Source organism: Notamacropus eugenii, chromosome 4 (assembly GCF_028372415.1).
Source record: "Notamacropus eugenii isolate mMacEug1 chromosome 4, mMacEug1.pri_v2, whole genome shotgun sequence".
NCBI classification, from domain to species: domain Eukaryota; kingdom Metazoa; phylum Chordata; class Mammalia; order Diprotodontia; family Macropodidae; genus Notamacropus; species Notamacropus eugenii.
In genome coordinates, this window is record NC_092875.1 from 436,704,053 (window position 1) to 436,725,596 (window position 21,544).

The 21,544-nt window shown below is 38.6% G+C and overlaps 1 protein-coding gene and 1 long non-coding RNA gene across 3 annotated transcripts in view; one reads left to right on the forward strand and one right to left on the reverse strand.

Annotated features, from left to right (window-relative positions):
- LOC140501901 (uncharacterized) overlaps positions 1–21,544 on the forward strand; it is a 156,982-nt gene that overhangs the window by 119,684 nt on the left and 15,754 nt on the right. The window lies entirely within an intron of this gene.
- DYNAP (dynactin associated protein) lies at positions 1,722–9,526 on the reverse strand. The gene is made up of 3 exons (XM_072606003.1): positions 9,340–9,526; positions 6,512–6,670; positions 1,722–3,718 (listed from the first exon to the last, which is right to left on the reverse strand). Exons 1-3 carry the CDS (start codon positions 9,394–9,396, stop codon positions 3,353–3,355), a joined length of 582 nt encoding a protein of 193 aa, XP_072462104.1. The 5' UTR covers positions 9,397–9,526; the 3' UTR covers positions 1,722–3,352.

Below are 21,544 nucleotides of genomic sequence, written 5' to 3' on the forward strand. Positions count from 1 at the left end.
AGAGATCTTTGTCCATATAGGAACTTTCCCCCTTTCCTTAGTCTCTTTTGGTTGTAAGCCTAGCAATGTTATTTCTGGTAAAAGGGAATGTACTGCTTAACAACTGTTTTGTGTATAATTCCAAATTACTTTTCAGGATGCCCACACTATTCCTTAAGCATTTCACCTACTTACAAAATTGTGTGTTAGAGATGTTAGGCAGCCTTGATTCAGGGGTGTTTATGTTTCTTTGGAGTGAAGGGAAATGAGACAGCTAATTAGTTTCAGGAGTATAAGCATATTTCCAGGTTCGAAAATGGTAACTGGAAACATGCTGCGACCTTACAGTCTGTGGAGAACTCCCCTCCAGTCCTCCAAAGCAGGAAACTACTCAAGCCTCTTAAAAAGTAAAAATGTCTGTTTTCCAAACTATTGCCCTTTGTAGTCATTCATCACCCAATTGTTAAAACTTGAGCATTAAGCACTGCTGAGGACCCGGGTTCTAATCTCAGCTCTGTGACTCACTCACCTCCTCAAGGAGATTATACTGAGAAGTACAGATAAAAAAATAGGCAAGTGCAAGATAATTTAGGGAAAAAGAGAGCACCAAGCAGGAAGATCAGGAAAACTCAAATATCCACTTTGACCGTTCTTTAGACATCCAGAGGATTCTGTCAGGCCACATCTTACAGCAAATTCACACTCTTATAACTCCTGCACCTCCAGCCCTTGTTCTCGCTTCCAGAGCCCCTCTTTTCCCTACCTGCTTCTCCTGGAAGTTCCCAGCCTCTCATTCTAACTCTAGAGACCCTTCCCAGGACCTCCATCTCCTGAAAGCCACATGCAGGGTTTCCACAGTAAGGGTACCCTTCAGCTGCCCCCATCCCTGACAAGGCAAGGCCCTGGTGAACACTGGCACAGGATACTCTTTCCCACTCACACTACCTGAACTAAGAGGAATCCCAGGACCTCTAGGGGTTGGGATGTTTGGTCATTGTTGTTTTCCCAGAGAGAGACACCATCCCTGTCGTTAATTCTTGCTCATGCCTACTCATTCACTTCAGACTTTCAACCAATTTAACTCTCTGGCCATTTTAACACCACATTAATAACTTAATGGCATATAATTATTCTCTATCCTAATACCTTTATTTTAGAAATGAGGAAATAGCCCAGTCACGATTAATACAAAGTCACAAAGATACTTAAGGACCCTGCTCTTCTCATTCCAAATCCAATGCTCTCTACACTACATCACTCTGCCTGTCATTTAGATATAGTCATTCACAAAGAAGCATAATCCTTAACAGCTTATCTCTGGAAAACTGAATAAGGCTATATGTGGTTAGCTATTAACCTGAGTACCAATATCTAGAAAAGTCTTTATCAAAAAAGTGCAATTTACAAAACTGTTGACCTTCACCAGAGCCATTCTCTGAGCCTTATGATGACCCTGGGTTCATCAAAGACTTTGCTAGCAAAGTATGAACTCTGAAAAGTCTTCATGTATATAGCCCTGGAGGTGGCCTATGTGTGTTGTTCAACAACCAGTCTAACAAATTTCAGAGATGCTTATCATCAGATTGGGCCATGAATTGTCCAGATGTAACATCTCTGAAAGACCATCAAACTCAGTTGTAAAAGGTTTGGGGTCTGTATTGCGGGACAGAATATTCACTTCAGTGAAATTAAAGATCCTTGAACCAATAAACATATCCATTTAGCACATCAATAATAAAGCATTTTTGGGGGGAAAAATGAATTTTATTTAGAATAGCATACATGCATGCATATAAAGCACTGTGTAAAGTAATTTATTTAAAGAGTATAGATATTAAAGCGCCTTTGTAAATACATAAATGTTAGCTGTATCCAAATTCCATCATAACAGAAGGGTTAAATACAAGTATAGCTTTATTTACACTCTCAGAAATTCCTACAAGGAATTTGGAAACTCTCACTCTATTTTGCACAATAGCTTCCAAAAACACACTAATTTTTGTCTACAAATATATGTTTAATATTAATTTTTATAACTAAAAGAATAAATAAAATGAAACATACAAGTATATATGATTTTATTAATGTGAATGTTTCCTTTCAGGATTCAGATTGCAACACATCCATTTTTGACTGTCCTATGTAACTTAATCACATACCATGTTTGCAGCAGGGATTGTTTATCCAGCATACTAAGGGGCCTTTCTCAGATTTCTTCTAACATAAAGGGAACAACAATGAAACAAAAAGCAATCTATTTTTTATCCTTTAGTCATGCCCTGTGAATAACCTATCCTATGCTGTGGTGGTACTGGCCATTGTGGCTATGGTGATGGCACTGGCACTAATGGCTGCAGTACTCCCTGGCATAGTTGTGGGTTTGTTGGTGTTACTGTTGATATACCTGTTGGTGGTTGCTCAGAAGAGTGACATGATCAAAGTTATTTTTTATTCACTTTTTCCAGTGATCAAACATCCTCTCTCCATCTGGAATGAAAAAATGAAGGAAGGAAAGAAGGAAAGAAAGAAGGAAGGGAAGGAAGGAAGGAAGGAAGGAAGGAAGGAAGGAAGGAAGGAAGGAAGGAAGGAAGGAAGGAAGGGAGGGAGGGAGGGAGGGAGGGAGGGAGGGAGGGAAGGAGGGAAAGGAAGAAAGAGGGAGGACCCCTGATTTATATAAGCAGTCAGCCAGAACAAATTCCTGTGACATTAGTCATGTTGTGGTAGGAACTTTTGTCCCTACCATAACAAGTACAATAGTATTGGTGATAAAGGCTGTCATCATAGTTGCAGCTGTGATAGTGGTCGTGGCTTTAAGAGTCCCATCTTGTTTCATGATGGTAGAGGCTACATTGGTTTTAGGAGGAAGCTATGGAGGTGGCTGATGGAGTTTCTGGTACACTGGTAGGAGCATGGGATCATATAGTGCTTGATTCACCTGCGGTGGAAACTAAAGGGGTTAAAGTTGAAGCTACAGTGGTGCCTATAGGGGTAACAAGAGCAATTTTAGTGGTGCTTGCAGTGACTTCAGTTGAAGCTATGGTGGTACACATTGTGGCCTCAGTAGCAGCTGTGGTTGGGGGAAAAGAAAAAGAAAATAACATTTATTAAGCCCCTACTATGTGCCAGGCACTGGGCTAAGCATTTTACAAATATTATCTCATATTTTTGATCCTCACAATATCCCTGAGAATACTCTTATTATCTCCATTTTATAGTTGAGAAAATTGAGGCAGACAGAGGTCAGGAGACTTGTTCATGCTCGCACAGCTAATAAGTGTCTGAGGCTAGATCTGAATTCTGGTCTTCCTGACTCCAGGCTCAGTGCTCTCTCTATGGTGCTATCTAGCTGCTTCCAGACACTTATGACAATGACCTAAGGAGTAGGTGTTGCTAGGTCACTTGAAGTTGTGGTGGTGTTTGCGGAGCTACCAGGACTAGTTGTGGTGTTAGGAACAGTTAAGGTAGCATTTGAAGTGGCTGATGTAGAGGCATCTGTTGTACTTGCTATGGTTGTGGTTGCTACAGTGGCTGTGGTGGAGTCCATAGAGGTGATAGAACTTGTCGTGATGGCAGTACTTGCAGTTGTGGCCATGGCCTTTTGTGGCAACTGAATGATAATTGGAGAATTATTATTAAAATTACTCTTCACCAGACTCAGTATCAGCACTCCTATTGTAGTGGTAATTACACAGGCCAAAAGACAGGCCAAAAATATTTTCCATAGTGACCATTCTTTGCCCTGCAAGGAAAGAAATTAAATTGGTTAGCCATTAGGAGTCTTCTCCCTTGTAAGAGTCTTTTACTCTTTAACATTTTTATCAGTACTTCAGATTAAGCACAAATAGCACATTCATAAAATTTGCAGAAGAGACAAAAATGGAAGGGAGAGCTAACCCATTAGGTAACAAAGTCAGGATTTTTTAAAAAAAATCTTTGGTTACTCTGTGAATTCTCAGATGAAATACAAAGGCCAGGAAGGTCAAGTATATAAGGCCTTCCACGATGTGACTCAATGTAGCCCCATTTCCCACTGATGTCCTTTATATACTGCATGTTGCAGCCAAAGTATTACCTATTTTTTTCCAAATCAACATGTTCTCTCCATCCTCTGTGAATTTACACAGGTTGTCTCCCATATCTGGAAGGCACTCCTTTCTCATTTCTGCCATTCAGAATCGTTCTGCTACCTCTAGGTTCAACTCAGTTATTACCTCCTAGATGAAGTCCTCCCTCAAATTTTCCACCTCCATTCCAGCTAAAAGTGCTGCCTCCTCAAGTTTTTCTAGAGTATTTTGTCTGAATTTCTCCATTGCTCCCATCATACTCCACATTACATGAAGGAGCAGCTAGGTGGTGCAGTGGACAGAGCACCAGGGTAGGAGTCAGAAGTTCAAACCTCGCCTCAGACACTTGACACTCACTAGCTGTGTGACCTTGGGCAAGTCAGTTAACCCCAGTTGCCTCATCCTGGGTCATCTCCAGTCATCCTGATGAATATCTGGTCACTGGATTCAGATGGCTCTGAGGAGAAGTGAGGCTGGTGACCTGCACAGCCCTCCCTCACTCAAAACAAAGTCAAGTGCAAGTCATGTCATCATTTCTCTGATGGCATGGTCTTCTTCGGCAATGAAGGATGAACACACACGTTACATGAAACTATTAGCATATAATCATTTTGTGGTTCATATAATAACAAGAGATTGTCTTTGATTGCATTATAAATTCTTTGAGTGTGGTAGTAACTGTCATTTTAAAACTTTTTCTGTCTTCAGCATCTAGCATACTACCTTCCACAATTTTTGTTGAAATGAACTGAATTTGAGCAGGATACAACGAGGGCCTGAATCTAAGAAAGTTAAAAGAGAAACGTAAAGACATATACCTGGGTGCAAAAAGCAACTGCTCAAGTGTAACAGAGGAGGCAGACCTGGCTAGACAAGTATTTGTGCAAAAAGTTCTGGAGATTTTAATGAACTACAAGATCAAAATTATGAAATAAGTGACAGGGCAGTTGAAAAAAAAAGCCCTAACCCTCTCTTAGGTGGCATTGGAGACACAGTGTTTAGAACAATGGAGGTGGTGGTCCTTTTATTGACCCTCTGTTCTTGCAGGAGCATTTACAAGCTAATTTGATGGTTCATGGGGGTGTAAAGGCAACTCTGGGTTCTTCAGGGTTATGGTGGCAGAATACACATTCTGGAGGTCCTACTAAGCTGGAAAGACTTCAAGTGCAGACCACATCTGCTCTCTGAGGATAGGTATAGCAAAGTTCAGAGAGACTTATTACCAGTTTGACCACAGAATGACTAGTTGGAGGGATGCCCTGGAAGATCATAGGGGTGGGGCAGAGGTGCCAGAAGTCCAGTTACTTACTACACCTGAACCCTGCTTGTGTGAAAATTCTCAGGTGATCTAACCTCAGGCATTCAGGAATTAATAAAAGGGAAAAACTTTGTACCACTTACATGGGAAACATGTTTGGAATTTTGTGATATTACATCTAAAGAAGAAGCTATATCCCTGCTATCACAAAGAGAAGTAAGACCCATTCCTCCTTTACTAGTAGCATACTTATGTAGGATACAGAAAGAAATCCTAAGAAATTGTGGAGTCCGGCCTATACTGATAAAAGGAAAACTTGGATTTAAAAGTCATCACAAAGATGGAGTAACTCAACAGGTCAGAGTTTGATTCATTCAAAAACATTCAAAAGCTTAAACATATAAAGGGAACCTACTACGTGCCAGGCCCTGTGCACAGCAATGTGTACACAAAGACAAAAATGATTCAACCCCTCCTGCACTCAAAAAGTTTATATCTATAAAGGGCAATAAGTTGTAGACAAGTAAACAAATACAAATTATATACAATTACGTACAGAATAATCTTAAGAAAGAAAAAATGCTAATCTTTGGAAGGATCAGGGAAGGCTTTGTGCATAAGGTGGTCCCTGAGCTGGGCTTTGGAGGAATCATGAAGTCTATGGGGCAGCAGTGAGGAAGGCATGTATTCCAGTCATGGAGGAACACAAGCAAAGCTGCAGAGAGGCAGGAAACATCATGTCACAAACAAAGAATAGGCAGCAATCCAGTTTGATAGGAGTAGAGAGTAAAGGGGAATGATGCCAACCAAGATGTCTGACTGAAGAAGTTGCATTTTATCCTACTGACATGGAAAGAAGCTATGGCATAAACCTAGGTGTAGCATGGGTCACAGAACTCTTGTATTCTTCTCCCTTCAGTCAGCATCTTCTTTCACTTAGTGATGAGCAAACTAGGTGGGCAGGTGGGTTAGACTTCCCCAATACTCAGTTTTAGGAAAGGAGGACTCAGGGAAGGAGGGACCAGGCTTGGGAATCCTGTTCACACTAAGAGGCAAGGTGACCCACCCTTAGCTACTAAACCTTGTATAAATTCACATCTTGTGTCAAGATGAGATTAGGTGTGGTCTTTAAATTAATGAATCAAGCGCACTTGGACAGTTGGGGATACATTCCAGCCACCTAAGGAAGGAGTGTTGCCCAAGACTTTACCTGATGGCATGCTATAGTTGAGGATGCTGACTGCCCAAGAACTCCTGGGTTGGTACACACAACGAATGGTCTGGAATCTATTTCACTGTGACCATGATGTTGTGAGTGAAATACTGCTTGTGACTGAAAAGGTGCTTGTCCACTAGGATTCTGGAAGGACTACAAAGAGAAAACACAACAATAAGTAGACGCCCAGAAATTCAATAATCTTGTAGATATATTTGATACAGTGTAGTTCCATGGTGTCAATCACAAATAGAAATGTGTGGGCTCATTACAGACCCCATGGGGCAGCAGGGCCAGAGTCTGACACCTCTGATGTAATGGATAGACTTAGAGTCAGGAAGACCTGTGATCAGAATCCATTTCAAAAACTCAGTAGGTACTGACCTTGGCTAATCCACTTAACCTTTTTTCAACCAGTTTCCCCATCTGCAAATTAGGGAATCATAATGAATATAATACTTACCTTAAAAGTTTCATGTGAAGATTAAAATAGAATGTAAATAAAGTATTTTGAAAACTTTGAAGTGTGATATATTTGTTATTTTTCATAATAATAATGCTGCTGATTTAATAGCTGGAATAATAATAATTGAACTTGTATCTAAGATTTTAAGGCAGCTAGGCAGTCCAGTGCATAAAGTACTAGGCTTGGAATCAAGAAGACTCATCTTCTCAAGTTCAAATCCAGCCTCAAACATTTGCTATCTGTGTGACCCTGGGCACGTTACTTAACCCTGTTTGCCTCAGTTGCTCATCTGTAAAACAAACTGGAGGAGGAAATGGCAAACCATTCCAGTCTCTTTACCAAGAAAATACCAAATGGGGTCACAGAGAGTTGGATGACTCAACAATGACAAGAATCCAAGATTTTGGCATTACTACTGCTAAAAAAAACAAATCAAACTATTGTTGGACTGCACTAAGGAAATATCCAACTCTGAATAGAGGGGATGACTACTCTGGAGGGCAAGCTAGAAGGGAAGATTTATTGTATATCTGAGAAGGTGGAGTCCAGGGCACAGCAGGTGTTCTAGAAAGTCAGAAAATCTGAAACTTAGTTGGAGAAGTGGTTGTTTTATCTACCACCACTACCAATGCCATCTCAGAAGATGGCTTTTGACTGAAAGTCCCTCACTGAAACACTACTTACTACTGACTACTGGTCAATGAACAAAGGGCCTGTTACTCACTCCTGCCAGGTAACCTAGTTTCCTAGGCAGGGAAAAAGGACTATAAGGGAAAAAAATAAAAACAAAATAAAACAAACAAAAAACAATGCATTCAATCCACACCCATAGGATGATGATACATGCTATTTTTTAAAAAAATTGCCTAGTACTATTTTGAACAGTTATATACTAAGCTCATTAATTATGATGTTTTCTTTAAAAATATAGGAAATTAAAAGTCATGAACAATCAGAAAACAAAAGGAAGAGAACACAAAAAATTGAACTAATAGCTTTCCTGATTTTTATCCAAAATGAACTGAATAAATCAAGGTCATACATAAAATCATACATTCTGAGCCAGAAAGTACTTCAGATATCATCTAGTCTAACCGCCTCATAAACAGAAGGGGAAACTAAGACCCTAAGATTGCCCACAATTATATATATAATAGTATAGTAAGTATTGAATGCTGGATCCTTATTCTGCCCAGTTACTGAATAGCTCAACTCACTCAGTTACTACGCTTAGCAGTCACTCTTGCTGACTTCACTGGCATGTTTATTTATTTCTGTATTTATTTTTACTAAGCTTCAATGGCTTTTAACTTGTCAGAGGCTGGTGAACTTGGAAAATCAGATATACCAGGTGAGATCTGGAAGAATTCAGATATTCAAAGGCTACTTTTCCAAAGCCTCTGTGATCTGTTGGACGCTGAGTTATCCTGAAGAAGTTAAAGCAGATTCTCAAAGCCGGAAAGAGTATGCAAGCCACCTGCTGGGGAAATTCTGAAGTACAATAATCTGTTTTATTTTCATTCTGATTCTCCTCAATGGTAACTTTCCCTATGTGGCATCTCTCCTTCATGGTGAGTGTAGAATTTGAAAAAATCCCTAAGCTATTGTTCCAAATAGAGGAAACTCTTTCTAGAGACATTTGCTTTTTTAAATGGGAATTGTAATTTGGAATTAAAAATCAAAATCAAAAATAAATTTAACGTTTAAAAATAAAATGATCATTGCAACTTGTAATGCATTGTTAAATATAGCTTTGTTTCTGCAGTCTGGTGCTATTTTGTGGGATTATAGGGTTGCAGATCTAAAGTCTGAAAACAACTCAGAGGCCATTTCCACCTCCTCATTTTATAGATGAGACAATTGAAGTCTAACAATGATAAAGAATTGCCAAAGATTATACTGGCGATAGGCAGGACTGGAAGTCAAGTCCTCTGATTCCAAAAATGTCTGCTCTTTCTCAGTCATTCTCAGTTCAATGACTGTGATGTCATAGTAAAGTATACAGGTTATGATTTCTGGGTTAAAATGACTTTTGCCTGGAGACTAAAACAAAAAATAATAACTCAAATGAACTTTTTAAAAATAAAATATTTTCCATCCTGGATATAGTCTAAGGATACACAGAGACAACCAACCATCTATAATCTCCCCTCTAAAATCACACATCTCTCTCCAACAGTTAAAAGAATACAAATGCTAGCGGTGGTAAGATTCTTAGAGATACTCTTTCCAACTCACTATATAAATGCAGAATAAATGATTATAACAAATACAGATTTCCCATTCAGAATATTAGTTTTACATGATGACTGAAAATAGGCATCAGGCATTGCAGATCATTGCCACTACTACTCACTGTCTGGATTCCAGGTTGTTCAGGAGTCAAAGGATGTTTTCTGTATTTCCCTTCCATTCTGGAACCACTATTATCACAAACCTGGTCTCAGGAATATTTGCCATTTTGTCCAATGCCTTTTATAGCTGCGCATAGACATGGAAATACTGGTTATAACTGGTGTTGTTAGCTATGATGCATAAATCCAGGAGTGGATTAAGCTGGATAAACATCATTTCCTTTTGTGGACTACTCCTTCAGAATGGGATGTCCAAAGTAAATTACACAACGTTACATTCCAAATCAATTTAACACCTCATGGGAAGTATGACTGACCCTTCACAAGTCATCCTAAGTAAGCACAAATTACAAAAAATAATGATAAAAATGATAATAATGATGATAGCTGACATTTACATGTATGTGCATGTATATATACATATAGTTTTTAAAATGATTTATATTTACACTTTCACGAAACCCTTTGAGGTAAGTACTATTACTATTCCTACTTTCCAGATGAAAAAACTGAGGCAGCAAGGTTAATTAATAACAGAATACAAACCTGTATCTTCCTGACTCCAAGACTGGCACTTTCTAAGCTAGGAATATCATTTGACCTTATATGGTATTAGGTGCTGGACCAGACTTAGGTGGATTCCCTAGTACTCTAGGTTCAAAAATGGAATAAAGAGACCTTGTAATTCATCTGATATTAACAGAATTTGGTTCACTTAGCCCTAGTTGGCAAAGGGTACTCAGAGCCAGGAAGGGGTTTTTGTTCAGGATAAATAACTGATCCTTGGAGCAGTTTCCCAGGCCGTGGCTCATGAGGCTGGTTGTGGTTACAAGCCAAGACAGGAGCTCCATTCCTTGTGTCCAGGCTGTTTTATATCTAAATGACCTGAAAGTCATATTCATGGCCTAAGCCTTTGTCCACTGAACCAATTCTATCAGGAGAATATAATTTACTTTATAACATGCCTTTTAAGAAGAACTAGCCTAACCTGTAGGGGGAAGAGTGAGAGTTGTTCAGGGTACTATTCCTGCCATACTCCACACCTTAATGGTAAGTTCTTAAAGCAATGATGGGAAATAGAAACCATGTTACCAGACCTTACATAAGGATCTCCACTGGCTGCATACTGACTTAGAAGACCACATATTCATCTATGTTCTATTGTGGGATTTTTTTAAATTTTATTAAAAATTTACCAATTACATTGAATTTGACGCCTCTATTCTAAATGATCATCCATTGTTGAAATGTCTTTAGGACTGTTACCAGACTATTCTCGTTGGTGGTTGTTGTCCTTCGTCTTCATAGAGGACCAAAATGACATCACCATGATAAAGTGAAGTTTCAGTGTGTCCAACTGTGACTGATCAGACCAATACAAGCTCAGAATGCTCTATCATAGGTTGGGCACAGACAGTCCATGTGAGCATTTGGGGTGTTTACTCCAAATTTGTGCATCCTGTGTTTACTTTGTGCTGTCTCAATTCTGCTTTGCTCATAGAGCACAGCACCCTTTCTGATGTGGGCACACCATGCTGAGTGGTCCTGTGCCAGTGTCTCCCATGTTGCCCAGTCAAATCCAAAGCTCTTGAGAGTGTCCTTGTATCGCTTCTTCTGACATCATGTGATCACCTGCCCCATGTGAGTTCTCCATAACATAGTCTTTTTGGCAAGTGTACATTTGGCATTCAAACAATGTGGCCACCCCATCGGAGTTGTACTCTCTGAAGCATAGTTTGAATGCTTGGCAGTTCAGACTATTCTGATCACAAGATGAAAGAAGCCTGATATAAGCTGCCTTAAAGGGGGAAAGCAAAAACTAAAAAACAAAACAAACTAAAAAACCTGAAAACAAAAACAAAACAAAAGAATATAATATCTCCTGAGAGAGAAACTGAATGTGGGAGAATGAAGATTAGAAATTCCAGGCATTGCCTTTTTCCTTCAGAAGGACTGAACCCAGAATCTAAATAATCAGGTCCACATGGTAGATGATGTCAAATCTTTGAAGGCCATAGTATATATCTTCAAGTAAAAAAGTGATCGTGAACAGTCATGGCACCAGGAGCATCTTCCAGGTCACTAGATGACCTCAAGGCCATCTGCAGTAAAAAAAAATTCATTTTTTATCAATTGGAGAAAGAGACCATTATCTTCTTATAGGTAACCTGTTTAGTGAGACTTGGATGAACTCAGCTTTAGCTGAGTGAAGTGAGTCAAACCAGGAGAACAATTTATACAATAATAACAATATTGTAAAGAAAATCAACTTCATAAAACTTGAAGGAACAATTCAGAGCTGATCAACTATGATCAATCAAATGATCAACCACAATTCCAGAGAATTCATAATAAAATATATTTTGTTATTGTTCAATCATGTCCAACTCTTTATGACCCCTATTTTGGGTTTTCTTGACAAAGATACTGAAGTGGTTTGCCATTTCCTTCTCTAGCTCATTTTACAGATGAGGAAACCAAGATAAACTGGGTTAAGTGACCTGCCCAGGGTCACATAGCTAGTAAGTGTCTGAGGCCAGATTTGAACTCTGAAAAATGAGTCTGACTCCAGGCTCTGCACCAGGCTCTGTCTACTGTTCTACCTTGCTGCCCAATCTTTGCAAAGTTTCCTCTACTTTTTCTTCTCAATCTAGAGGTGGCAGCAGAGAGCAACAAGCCCTTGTGAAAATCTTCACTCTTCTTGAACTCTAAGTGGTGCTAAAAGGCAATAACTATCCCTTGAGTTCTTGGATGATATCTGTTCTCCAGTCACAATCCGCAGTGGTTCACCTGAAGCCTCTCAGTTTACTATATCCTGGCTATGCTGTTGGTCCTTTGTTCTTGAAGAGGACCAATGACATCAGGAAGGTGATGGCTTGACTTGCAAATGAATTGGATTTAAGTGAGACAGGGCTGTGCAAAGTCATTAACTTCACCCTCTCTTCTGAAGTCATCTAAGTCCATCAGCAAAACATAGATCAGGACAAGTAGAGATGGCCCCAGATGCAATAGAAGATGTTGTTTTTTTTAAACCAAGGTCTTTCTCAGGTCTCAGTTTGTCTGAGGCAACACCCATTCAGTGATGCAAGGCTAGGTAAGAAATGAAGAAAAAAGTCTCCTTTGCCTACACAAAAGAAAAAGAAAAGAAAAGAAAAACTCTCTGGGAGAAGAAGACCCTTAGAATTTCTGGCCAGAACAGAAACAATTGCTATTTACACTCTGAGCCATCAAAATTCCAAATAATAACCACCTGAGGCATTGACTGGGACCTATTATTGATCAATAAGTGAGAGCCAAAGTGACTTGACTTTAAGACATAATCAAGTAGCTCCATTTGAATTACAATGGACTTTGCTAAAGCCTGATTTTTCAGAGCTTTATTTCAAGAAACCATATATGGGACAAAAGAGTTAATTGTCCCAGTTTTTTAAAAAATGACAGGATAAATAAGAAGACTGAGAAAAAACAGTCAGATAAGTAGGAGGAAACCCAGGAGAGAATGGTATAACAAAAACCAAGAGAGTATCAGGAGGAGAGGGTGACCAATGAAAACCACAGAAAGTAGAAGAGAACAAGAATTGAGAAAAGGCAATTGGATTTGACAATCAAGAGATCATTTGTAAATTTGGAGAGAACAGTTTTGGTGAAGAAATGATGCCTTGTGCTACAGTCTAAGGGGTTTAGAAAAAGAGTAAGAGGAGAGAATTTCGAATCATCTATTGTACACAGCCTCTTCAAGGAATCTAGCTGCAAAGGGAAGAAGAAATATAGGAAAATTGTTGCTGAAATACATGTGTGCATATATGTATATAGCGGTATATATGTATATGTACGTACATATACACCCATATATATGTACACCTATACACACATAAATGTTGAAGTCCCCTAATATGAAGGCAGGAGTTGAAGAAGAGAGAAAAATTATGAACTATGCACTGAATTCATTGAAGAAGGAAGAGGCATGACCTGGATATCTCTAGACAATAGCTAACAAGATTTTGGATGGCTAGGAGAAATGAATAGCATTAGCTTCAAAGGAGGAGAGGTTACCAAGTGATGGAGGTAGAGAGAGATCCTGGAAGTAGAAAGGGAGAACAAGGAGTATTTTAACTCCCATACTTTGACCAGTGAGCCCTGGAGAATGAATGAAAATGTAAACAATACTGGAAGGGTATGCCAGGGAAGCTATGTCATCAGGAAGAGCCAGATGTCAATAATAGCTAAAAAATGGAAGGAGTTGGAGAGGAAAAGATTTAGGATGAAGGGAAGTTCATTGCCTATAGAGCAGGCATTCCAGAGGGCATAACTGAAAGGGAGGGTGGTGTTTGGGTGAAGCTTTGGAGTAGGAAATGTGAGCAGGCTGAGAATAAGGAATTGGGTAGTGGAGGATAAAGAATGAAGTTTGGATGATGTGAGAACGTTCATCATTGAGTGGAAGGTCCCATAGTTGTAGCTTGTCCTTTGTTCTTGAAAGAGGACCATGACATCAAGGAGGTGATCACGTGATTGCAACTGAATTTGACTTAAGTGAGGGAAAGTTGTGCAAAGTTACCAGCTTCACGTTCTCCTCTAGAGCCATCTGGGTCCAAGTGACCAGATATCAATCAAGACAACTGGAGATGGCCTAGCTCTTCTTCCCAAAAGGAGACTATAGATCAAACTAGAAATGAATGTATCATGAGATGAAAGGCACACTGTCAGATGGTCAGAAGGGAAGATGCTTTTCACTATACTTCCTTTCAAAGGTTGAAGATTAGGCAGGAAATGTTGCAGCAGATAAAGGAAGTCCCACCACATTGTGCCTCAAGTCTCAGATCTCTAAAAAAATATGTGCTTCTTTGATGCCCTTGAAACTGTCATTTTGTGATCACATACCTTAATTTTTAACAAATAAAAGATCCTTTATTTCCTCCTTATAATATTAAACTTCCCACACAAATGAAGTGTCTCCACTCTTCATTCTGAGTCCACACTTCTATATCACAGATCTCTGTCTCCAAAACCATCCAAGTCTCATCTGAAAGCTGTTACTTCATATACATTTTAATAATTTATATCAAAAAGTTTTTTTCCTACTCAAATTACACATCAAAATGTTTATCCATAATAGCAGTAACATCCTCATTATTTAATAATCAACATATATTTTTTCTTTTGCACGAAAACAATTTTTTCTACCCCATTCATTATTATGGAAAGGACTTTAAAGAGAGTGTTACTGTTATCATAATTATCATTATTGTTATTGTTGTCATATAAAAGTCAATTGAATATTTTCTGAGTTCTTGCAAACTGAAAAACATTACATTGGGTTGTAGGATATTGGGGCAAAAAGAGCTAGAGAATAACTGACATTAAATAGGAAATAAAAGAGAATGAACAAATTGAGCTGGGTTTAAAAGGAGAGAATTATCCTATAACATGTGAGACAGCCTAGCTCTAGATAAGGCTTTGGGGATGGGCAGATGGGGACGAAGGATGGGGACCATCAAAAAACCAACATTTTGGATAAAATACAGTATAAAGTAGAAGTCAGGCATGGCTTGGGGCCAGTTAGAGGCAGATTTGAAGGCAGTCAGAAGTTGCACTTGTTCCAAGGTACAAAGGGAAACTCTCATAAGGATGATTATTAGAGTCCCCTGTTGAAGTCACAACTTTTGAGAAGGATCTAGCAACAGTGTGCTGAGTATTTGATAGTGAGGTCAATAAGGAAGTTACTGCTGTTCCACCTACCTGCATCTCTGCTATACATTATTCCTCCTAACCCTTAATTAAACCCTAACTTTTCTTAAACCAAAAAGAAGTCCAATTGTACAATAATGACAAAGTAAACCAATTGTAAACCCAAGAATTCTTTTCAGTAAATTCTACCCACAATGATTCAATCCTCCCTTTGGTCCTGAGGACAGAGAATAGGTGAGGGAATCCAGCTGGTACTCACCATGATTTGACCTGTTTTAGCAATATTTAAGAGCTCAGCAATATCACTTGTAGGACTGTATCCCCAAGAAATCATAAAAATGGGAAAGGGTCCCACATGTACAAAAATATTTATAGCAGTACTCTTTGTGGTGGCCAAAAACTGGAAATCAAGGGGATGCCCATCAACTGGGGAATGACTGAATGAATAAACTGTGGTATATGAATGTAATGGAATACTATTGTGCTGTAAGGAATGATGAACAGGAAGACTTCAGAGAGGCCTGGAGAGACTTATATGAACTGATGCTGAGTGAAAGGAGCAGAACCAGGAGAACTTTGTACACATCAACAACCACAATGTGCAAGGATTTTTTTCTGGTAGACTTAAACTTCATTGCAATGCAAGGACTTAAAATCCCAGTGGTCTCTTAAAGCAAAATGTCTTCCACATCCAGAGAAAGAACTATGGAATTGGATTACAGAATGCAGCAATCATTTCCTTTTGTATGAAGTTTTGGTTTGTTTTATGATTTCTCCCATTCATTTTAATTCTTCTATGCAACATGATTAAGGTGAAAATGTATTTAATAGGAATGTATATGTAGAACCTATATAAAATGTTATGCCATCTCAGGGAGGGAGGGGGGAAGGAGAGGGAGGGAGGGGAAAAATCTAACTTATATGGAAGTGATTGTGGAACACTGAAAACAACTAAAATAATAATTTTTTAAAAAGAGGGAAGAAAGACTTCTATAACGGAGGGGAAGAAGGGAGAGATTAAAGAAAATAATTGAACCTTACTCTCATGGAATTTGGCTTAAGGAGGGAATAACACACTCATTTGGATATGGAAATCTATTTTACCCTGCAGGAAGGCAAAGAGGAAGGGGATAGGAGAGGGAAGATAATAGAAGGGACAGTACATTGGGGAAAAGGATAATCAGAAGCAAACAAGGGAGAGAATGGAATAAATGCAGGGCAGGATAGGACAGAGAGAAATGTGGTTAGTCTTTTACAACATAAATATTATGGAAGTGCTTTGCATTGGTACACATATATGACCTATACTGAATTGCTTGTTTTCTCAGTGAGGGTGGATGGGGAGGAAGGGAAAGAACATGGACCTCAAAGCTTTAAGTCTGAATGTTAAAAATTGTTTTAGCATGCAACTGGAAATTAAGCTATACATGCAATGGAATATAGAAATCTATTTTGCCCTACAGGAAATAGAGGGGAAAGGGGATGGAAGAAGGGTGGGTAATAGAAGGGAGGACAGACTAGAGGAAGGGGTGAATGGGGTGCATGCTGTCCTGGGGTGGGGGGGCGAGAGATGGGGAGAAAATTTTGAATTCAAATTCTTGTGAATGTGAATGATCTGAACTGAAAAATAAATTATATATTAAAGAGGAAAACAAGACAAGCATAATAAAAACATAAGTAAATTACCAAGTATGTTATATTTATCAGATCCTCAACTGTGACTTAGCTACTCCAATCAAGACAATGATTCAAGCCAATTCCAAAGGATTAATAATGAAAAATGCCATATATCTCCAGAGAGAGAAATGATGAACTCTAAGGACAGACTGAAGTATACTTTTTAAAGTGCCTTTATTTTTCTTGCCTTTTAATTTTTTGCAACATGACTAATATGGAAATATGTTTTACATGATTTCATCCATATAGCTGATATCATATGCTTGCCTCCTCAGTGGGTAAGGGGCTGGATGAAGTGACAGAATGGGGAACACAAAATTTTCAAAAATGAATGCTAAAAATAAATCACAAATTTAAAAATGAATACTATGAATATTAATATTTAATTAAAGTATACATAAGAATTATATACATGTGTGTATATATGTATGTATGTATATGTGCATGTATGTATGCATATAGACATAGAGATAGCCCAGTACTCTATGGCTAATGTCTTTCAAGCCTGCTAAGATCTGACAGAGTTTGGTCTTCTTCTCCAATAACAAGTAATTAGAGAAGACAGTAAGGAAAGGAATATATATGTGTATACATATACACATATATACACATAAACATGTATATGTACATGCCCATATATATGCATATGCACATGTGTTGTATACAACTATACACACACACACACATACATATATATAATCCTTTCCCTACTAAACTCCTGCTGAAGAAGGCCAGCCTCTAACAGATGCTAACTAGCAGTTTTGAAAGACATTAGGCATAAGGTACTGGGCTATCTCAATTGGATAAGTAGACAGAGGGATTGGGTTGGTTTCCAAGTGGTGAAATTTGTTTTTAAAAAATTTCATGTAACCACATAACTTCAAGGCATCAAGTGGTTGTTATCTGTGATTTGTGGAGATGAAAAAGACTATATACATCAATGAAATCATTTTTACTAAACCCTTGGGATAATAGAGCTGACACCTGTTCAAATAGCTTTTATATATTAATTTATATCACATTTTACTAACTTGAAAAGGTGAACCAAACAATTAATATTTGTCTGTGCCATAAGACATCTAAGTTAAGGTGTTTTTTTTCTTTGTGGCCCTGGATTTCCCTTCCTGTACATCAACTGTCCTCAACGGTTAGGGCAAAGAAGGGAAAAAATTCCATTAACTTTGTTTTAAAATTTTGTGATCCAGTCATTCTCAATTATTCTCATATCTGTGTGTTTATGTGTGTGTGTATGTGTGTATACTTATACACACGTACTGTCTGGAACAGAATATTTGGAAAAATCTATATTTCCCATTACCCAAAGAAAATGTCTAGAATGACCAACTCAGCAATATATTAAATTAGCCAAGTATTCTGATGAGTGGAATAGGTTTAGTGAAGACTTCTCAGATTGTAATTCTTCTCCCAGGGGTGAGGTAAGACCGAGAGGCTCAAGGTTACAATATTTTTAGCGTGGAATAATTCCATATAAGGATATAAAACTGTGTAGTACATTAGGGTCTCAATGATTGGATAAAACTTACATAATTCTTCAATGTCTTCATTTCAAAAGGGATTGGTTAGATTTCGCGTCTAGAATGTAAGATCATATTCTCAGCCAATGAGGATTATGGTCAGTGGAGGGAGGTGGGCCTTGCGTTAAGGTCTATAAACATCACTGCTTCTCCTTTGTCTTTGTCTTTTCCTGCTCCAGGTGAGCTGGTACAGGAACTACCCCGCTTCTCGAGAATCGAATAAATAATCCTTCTGTCATCACTTTGAGAGGCCTCTGAGTAATTAGTTTAAGTAGGGATCCGAGCCATCCCACACACTGACATTATATAGAAAGAGCCCTAGAACTGGAAGAGACCTGGATGCCACCTTCCCAAGAAAAACACCTTTAACAGGAACAAAGGTTATAACCCATTGTCTTTGATTTCATCACCTCTCATCCGTTTTGGAATGAGGCTTTTTACTTGTGGTGACTTCTCCTACTTGAATTAGTGAACATGGTATTTTCAGCTAACCTTCTGATAGGCTCCTCCCACAAGGGAACACTATCTCCACAATGCTTCTTCTGTCTTTTGAGTCAACCAATGCAGCTCCTGCACTGTGCTACATTGAACACAATTGTGAAAAATAATCGAGTTTTTAATAATACCTATTAAAAATAACTGTGCAACTCATGGTAAATACATGGAGTAAAACAAAGAAAATACAGAAATGAAGCAAAACTGGTATTTTATAGTTTCTACTTCTGTTGGGAGTTGGTTGTTAGGAGGAACAAATAAGATAATATTTGTAAAAAGTGCTTAGCACAGAGCCTGGCATACACTAGGTGCCTCATCAATGCTTTTTCCTTCCCTTGTTTCTTCCTTACTTTGGACCCAGGAAAATACCCAGGATGGGCCTAAATTTCTAAGAATAAATAAAAAAAAATCCTTAATCTTGATAAATTTGGATATTGTATTCTAAAATCCTATATCTGAGACCAATGAACATTGGCATTGTAGTCCACTATATAATACACAGTATGGATTACAGTACACCCCATTTGGTGTTTTCTTGACAAAGATACTGTAATACTTTACCATTTCCTTCTCCAGCTCATTTTACAAATGAGGAAACTGAAGCAAACAGGGTTAAGTGACTTGCCCAGGGTCACATAGCTAGTCCACATCTGAGGTCGGATTTAACCTCATGAAGATGAGTCTTCCTAACAATATCCTATTTACCCACTGGACCCCTATCTACTGGACCACCTAGCTGCCCTACCCATCCCTAAAATGAAATCAGCTCCCCAATATTCCCAGCAACCACTAACATAACCTTCCCTTGAAGATCTCCAGGAAGAGAGAATTCAGTCTCCTCAGACGACCTATTCCACATCTGAACAGCTCTAATTAGCAGGAATTTTTTCTATCAAGTTGAAATATGTCTCTCTGCAACTTTCATTCACTATTCTCAGTTCCTTCTGGAGCCAAGCAAAACAAGTCTAAGCCTTCTTTCACATAACAACACTTCAAATACCTGAAGACATCTAGAAGTTCTTCGAAGTCTTTCCTTCTCCAGGCTAAATATTCCTAGTTCCTTCTTCCAGCCCTATCACCTTCCTAGTTGCCCTGATTTACAGGTCTCCCTAAAGTATGACATCTCCTAGACCTGAATACAATACTCCAGCTGTAGTCTGTCCAGGGCGGCTGGGATGATCACTTCTTTTGTTCTGGACATGAAGATTAGATTAATGTGACCTAAAAGCACATTAACTTTAATGGTTACCAAGGTATACTACTGAATGATACTGAGCTTTTAGTCCACTCAATTCCCCAAGTCTTTTCTAAGTGAAGAGTTGAGTGACCATGCCTCTCTCCTAACCTACACTTCCACAGCTAAATTTTTTTAATCTAAGTAAAGGCCTGGACAACTCTCCTTTTTATAGTTCATCTTGCTAGAATCAGCTCAACAGTCTATCCTATGAATATATATGAAAAGTAGCAAAACTTTCTGGATTAAAAAAAAAACTGGAATTGTGAAATTCCAAATCCCAAATTTAGAAAGTAGAATAATATTCCCTATGAAGCAACTTAAACCATCCTTTAATGACTGAGATTATTATCACAGAATCAAATAATATCAGAATGCAAAGCAATTTCATGGATCAACAAGTCAGGATGATACTTTAAATGTGCCATCCTCTTACTTAATGATATCCAGGATAAGTGATCACAGATGGGGATGGTCATGCCTTGATTTTACCATCATTCATAAGTGTCTGATGACAGACAACTTTGAAACTCATCTATTTAACCATAACCTCTAAAGTCCATCCTTTTTCCTCATTTTGACTGCCTATTTTTCCATTTCCCAACACCCTCCCAATTAGTTAATCAATATATATTTATTAAGAGCCTGTTTTACACGAGGCATCGTTCAAGGTGTTGGGATTACAGAGACAAGTGAAATAATCCCTGCCATCAAGAAATTTATAAACTATGGGACAATGTATCTGTGTGTGTGTTGTAGTTAACCAATTCAAATATATGCCATACCCTATGCTTAAATCCCTTGTCCCTTTGGCCTATCCCCATTCATACCTTGCCAACTCCAAAATCACTCGCCATCTAACTCAACTCTTAGATGCTGATGAACTGTGTTGGAGTAAGGCATACCATCATGCTGATTAAGCTTCCTACAAATGTTACCAAATGTATAAATATTACGTCATCTAATCTTCAACTATTCCTTTTCCCAATCGACCATCTCAGCAATAGCAGTTCTTCCAAACTTTTCCTTCTGTCCTGCTCTTCCAAATCATCCCTTTCACAAAGGATATCACCTCATGTTTTACTGGAAAATAGAGGCCATTCACCCTGAGTTCTGTCTTCCCATTTTTAACAAAATACCTTTACCCACTGGCATGCATTAGGGGTAAGTTTGGGAGTGTGAAGATCTAGATTGTTGGAGAAAAGTCTATATTAGTGTATCTTGGGTAGGAGGGTCTAAGGTTTTAAATGTCACTGAACATGCCTGAAGAAGGCTCTGGAAGTTATGAAAATGGTCATCAAACAGAAGAAGAACAGGATAGCTAAAGCAAGCACAAATCAGATCATATTCAAGACCCCTGCTTACCAGGCTCCAGGGGCTCTGGATGTGGCTTCTCAGATAAAGTACAAATTACTCTGCTTACCATTTAAACACAGTCTGGCTGCCACCTACCTTTCTCAGCTTATTTCACATTACTCTCCACCACACACTCACTGACCCACCTGCTGGCCTTCAGACAGGACTTTTCATTCTCTATGCCCAGGCTGTCTCCCAGCCTGGAATCAACGTCCTCCTCCCCTC

Bases quoted from the DNA above. Each gene is read 5' to 3' on its own strand.
- DYNAP (XM_072606003.1), bottom strand. From the start codon at position 9,396: ATGGAAGGGAAATACAGAAAACATCCTTTGACTCCTGAACAACCTGGA. The intron at 6,671-9,339 runs GTGAGTAGTAGT...TTCTCTTTGTAG, and splicing joins AACAACCTGGAATCCAGACA to TCCTTCCAGAATCCTAGTGG. The intron at 3,719-6,511 runs GTAAAGTCTTGG...CTTTCCTTGCAG, and splicing joins CAACTATAGCATGCCATCAG to GGCAAAGAATGGTCACTATG.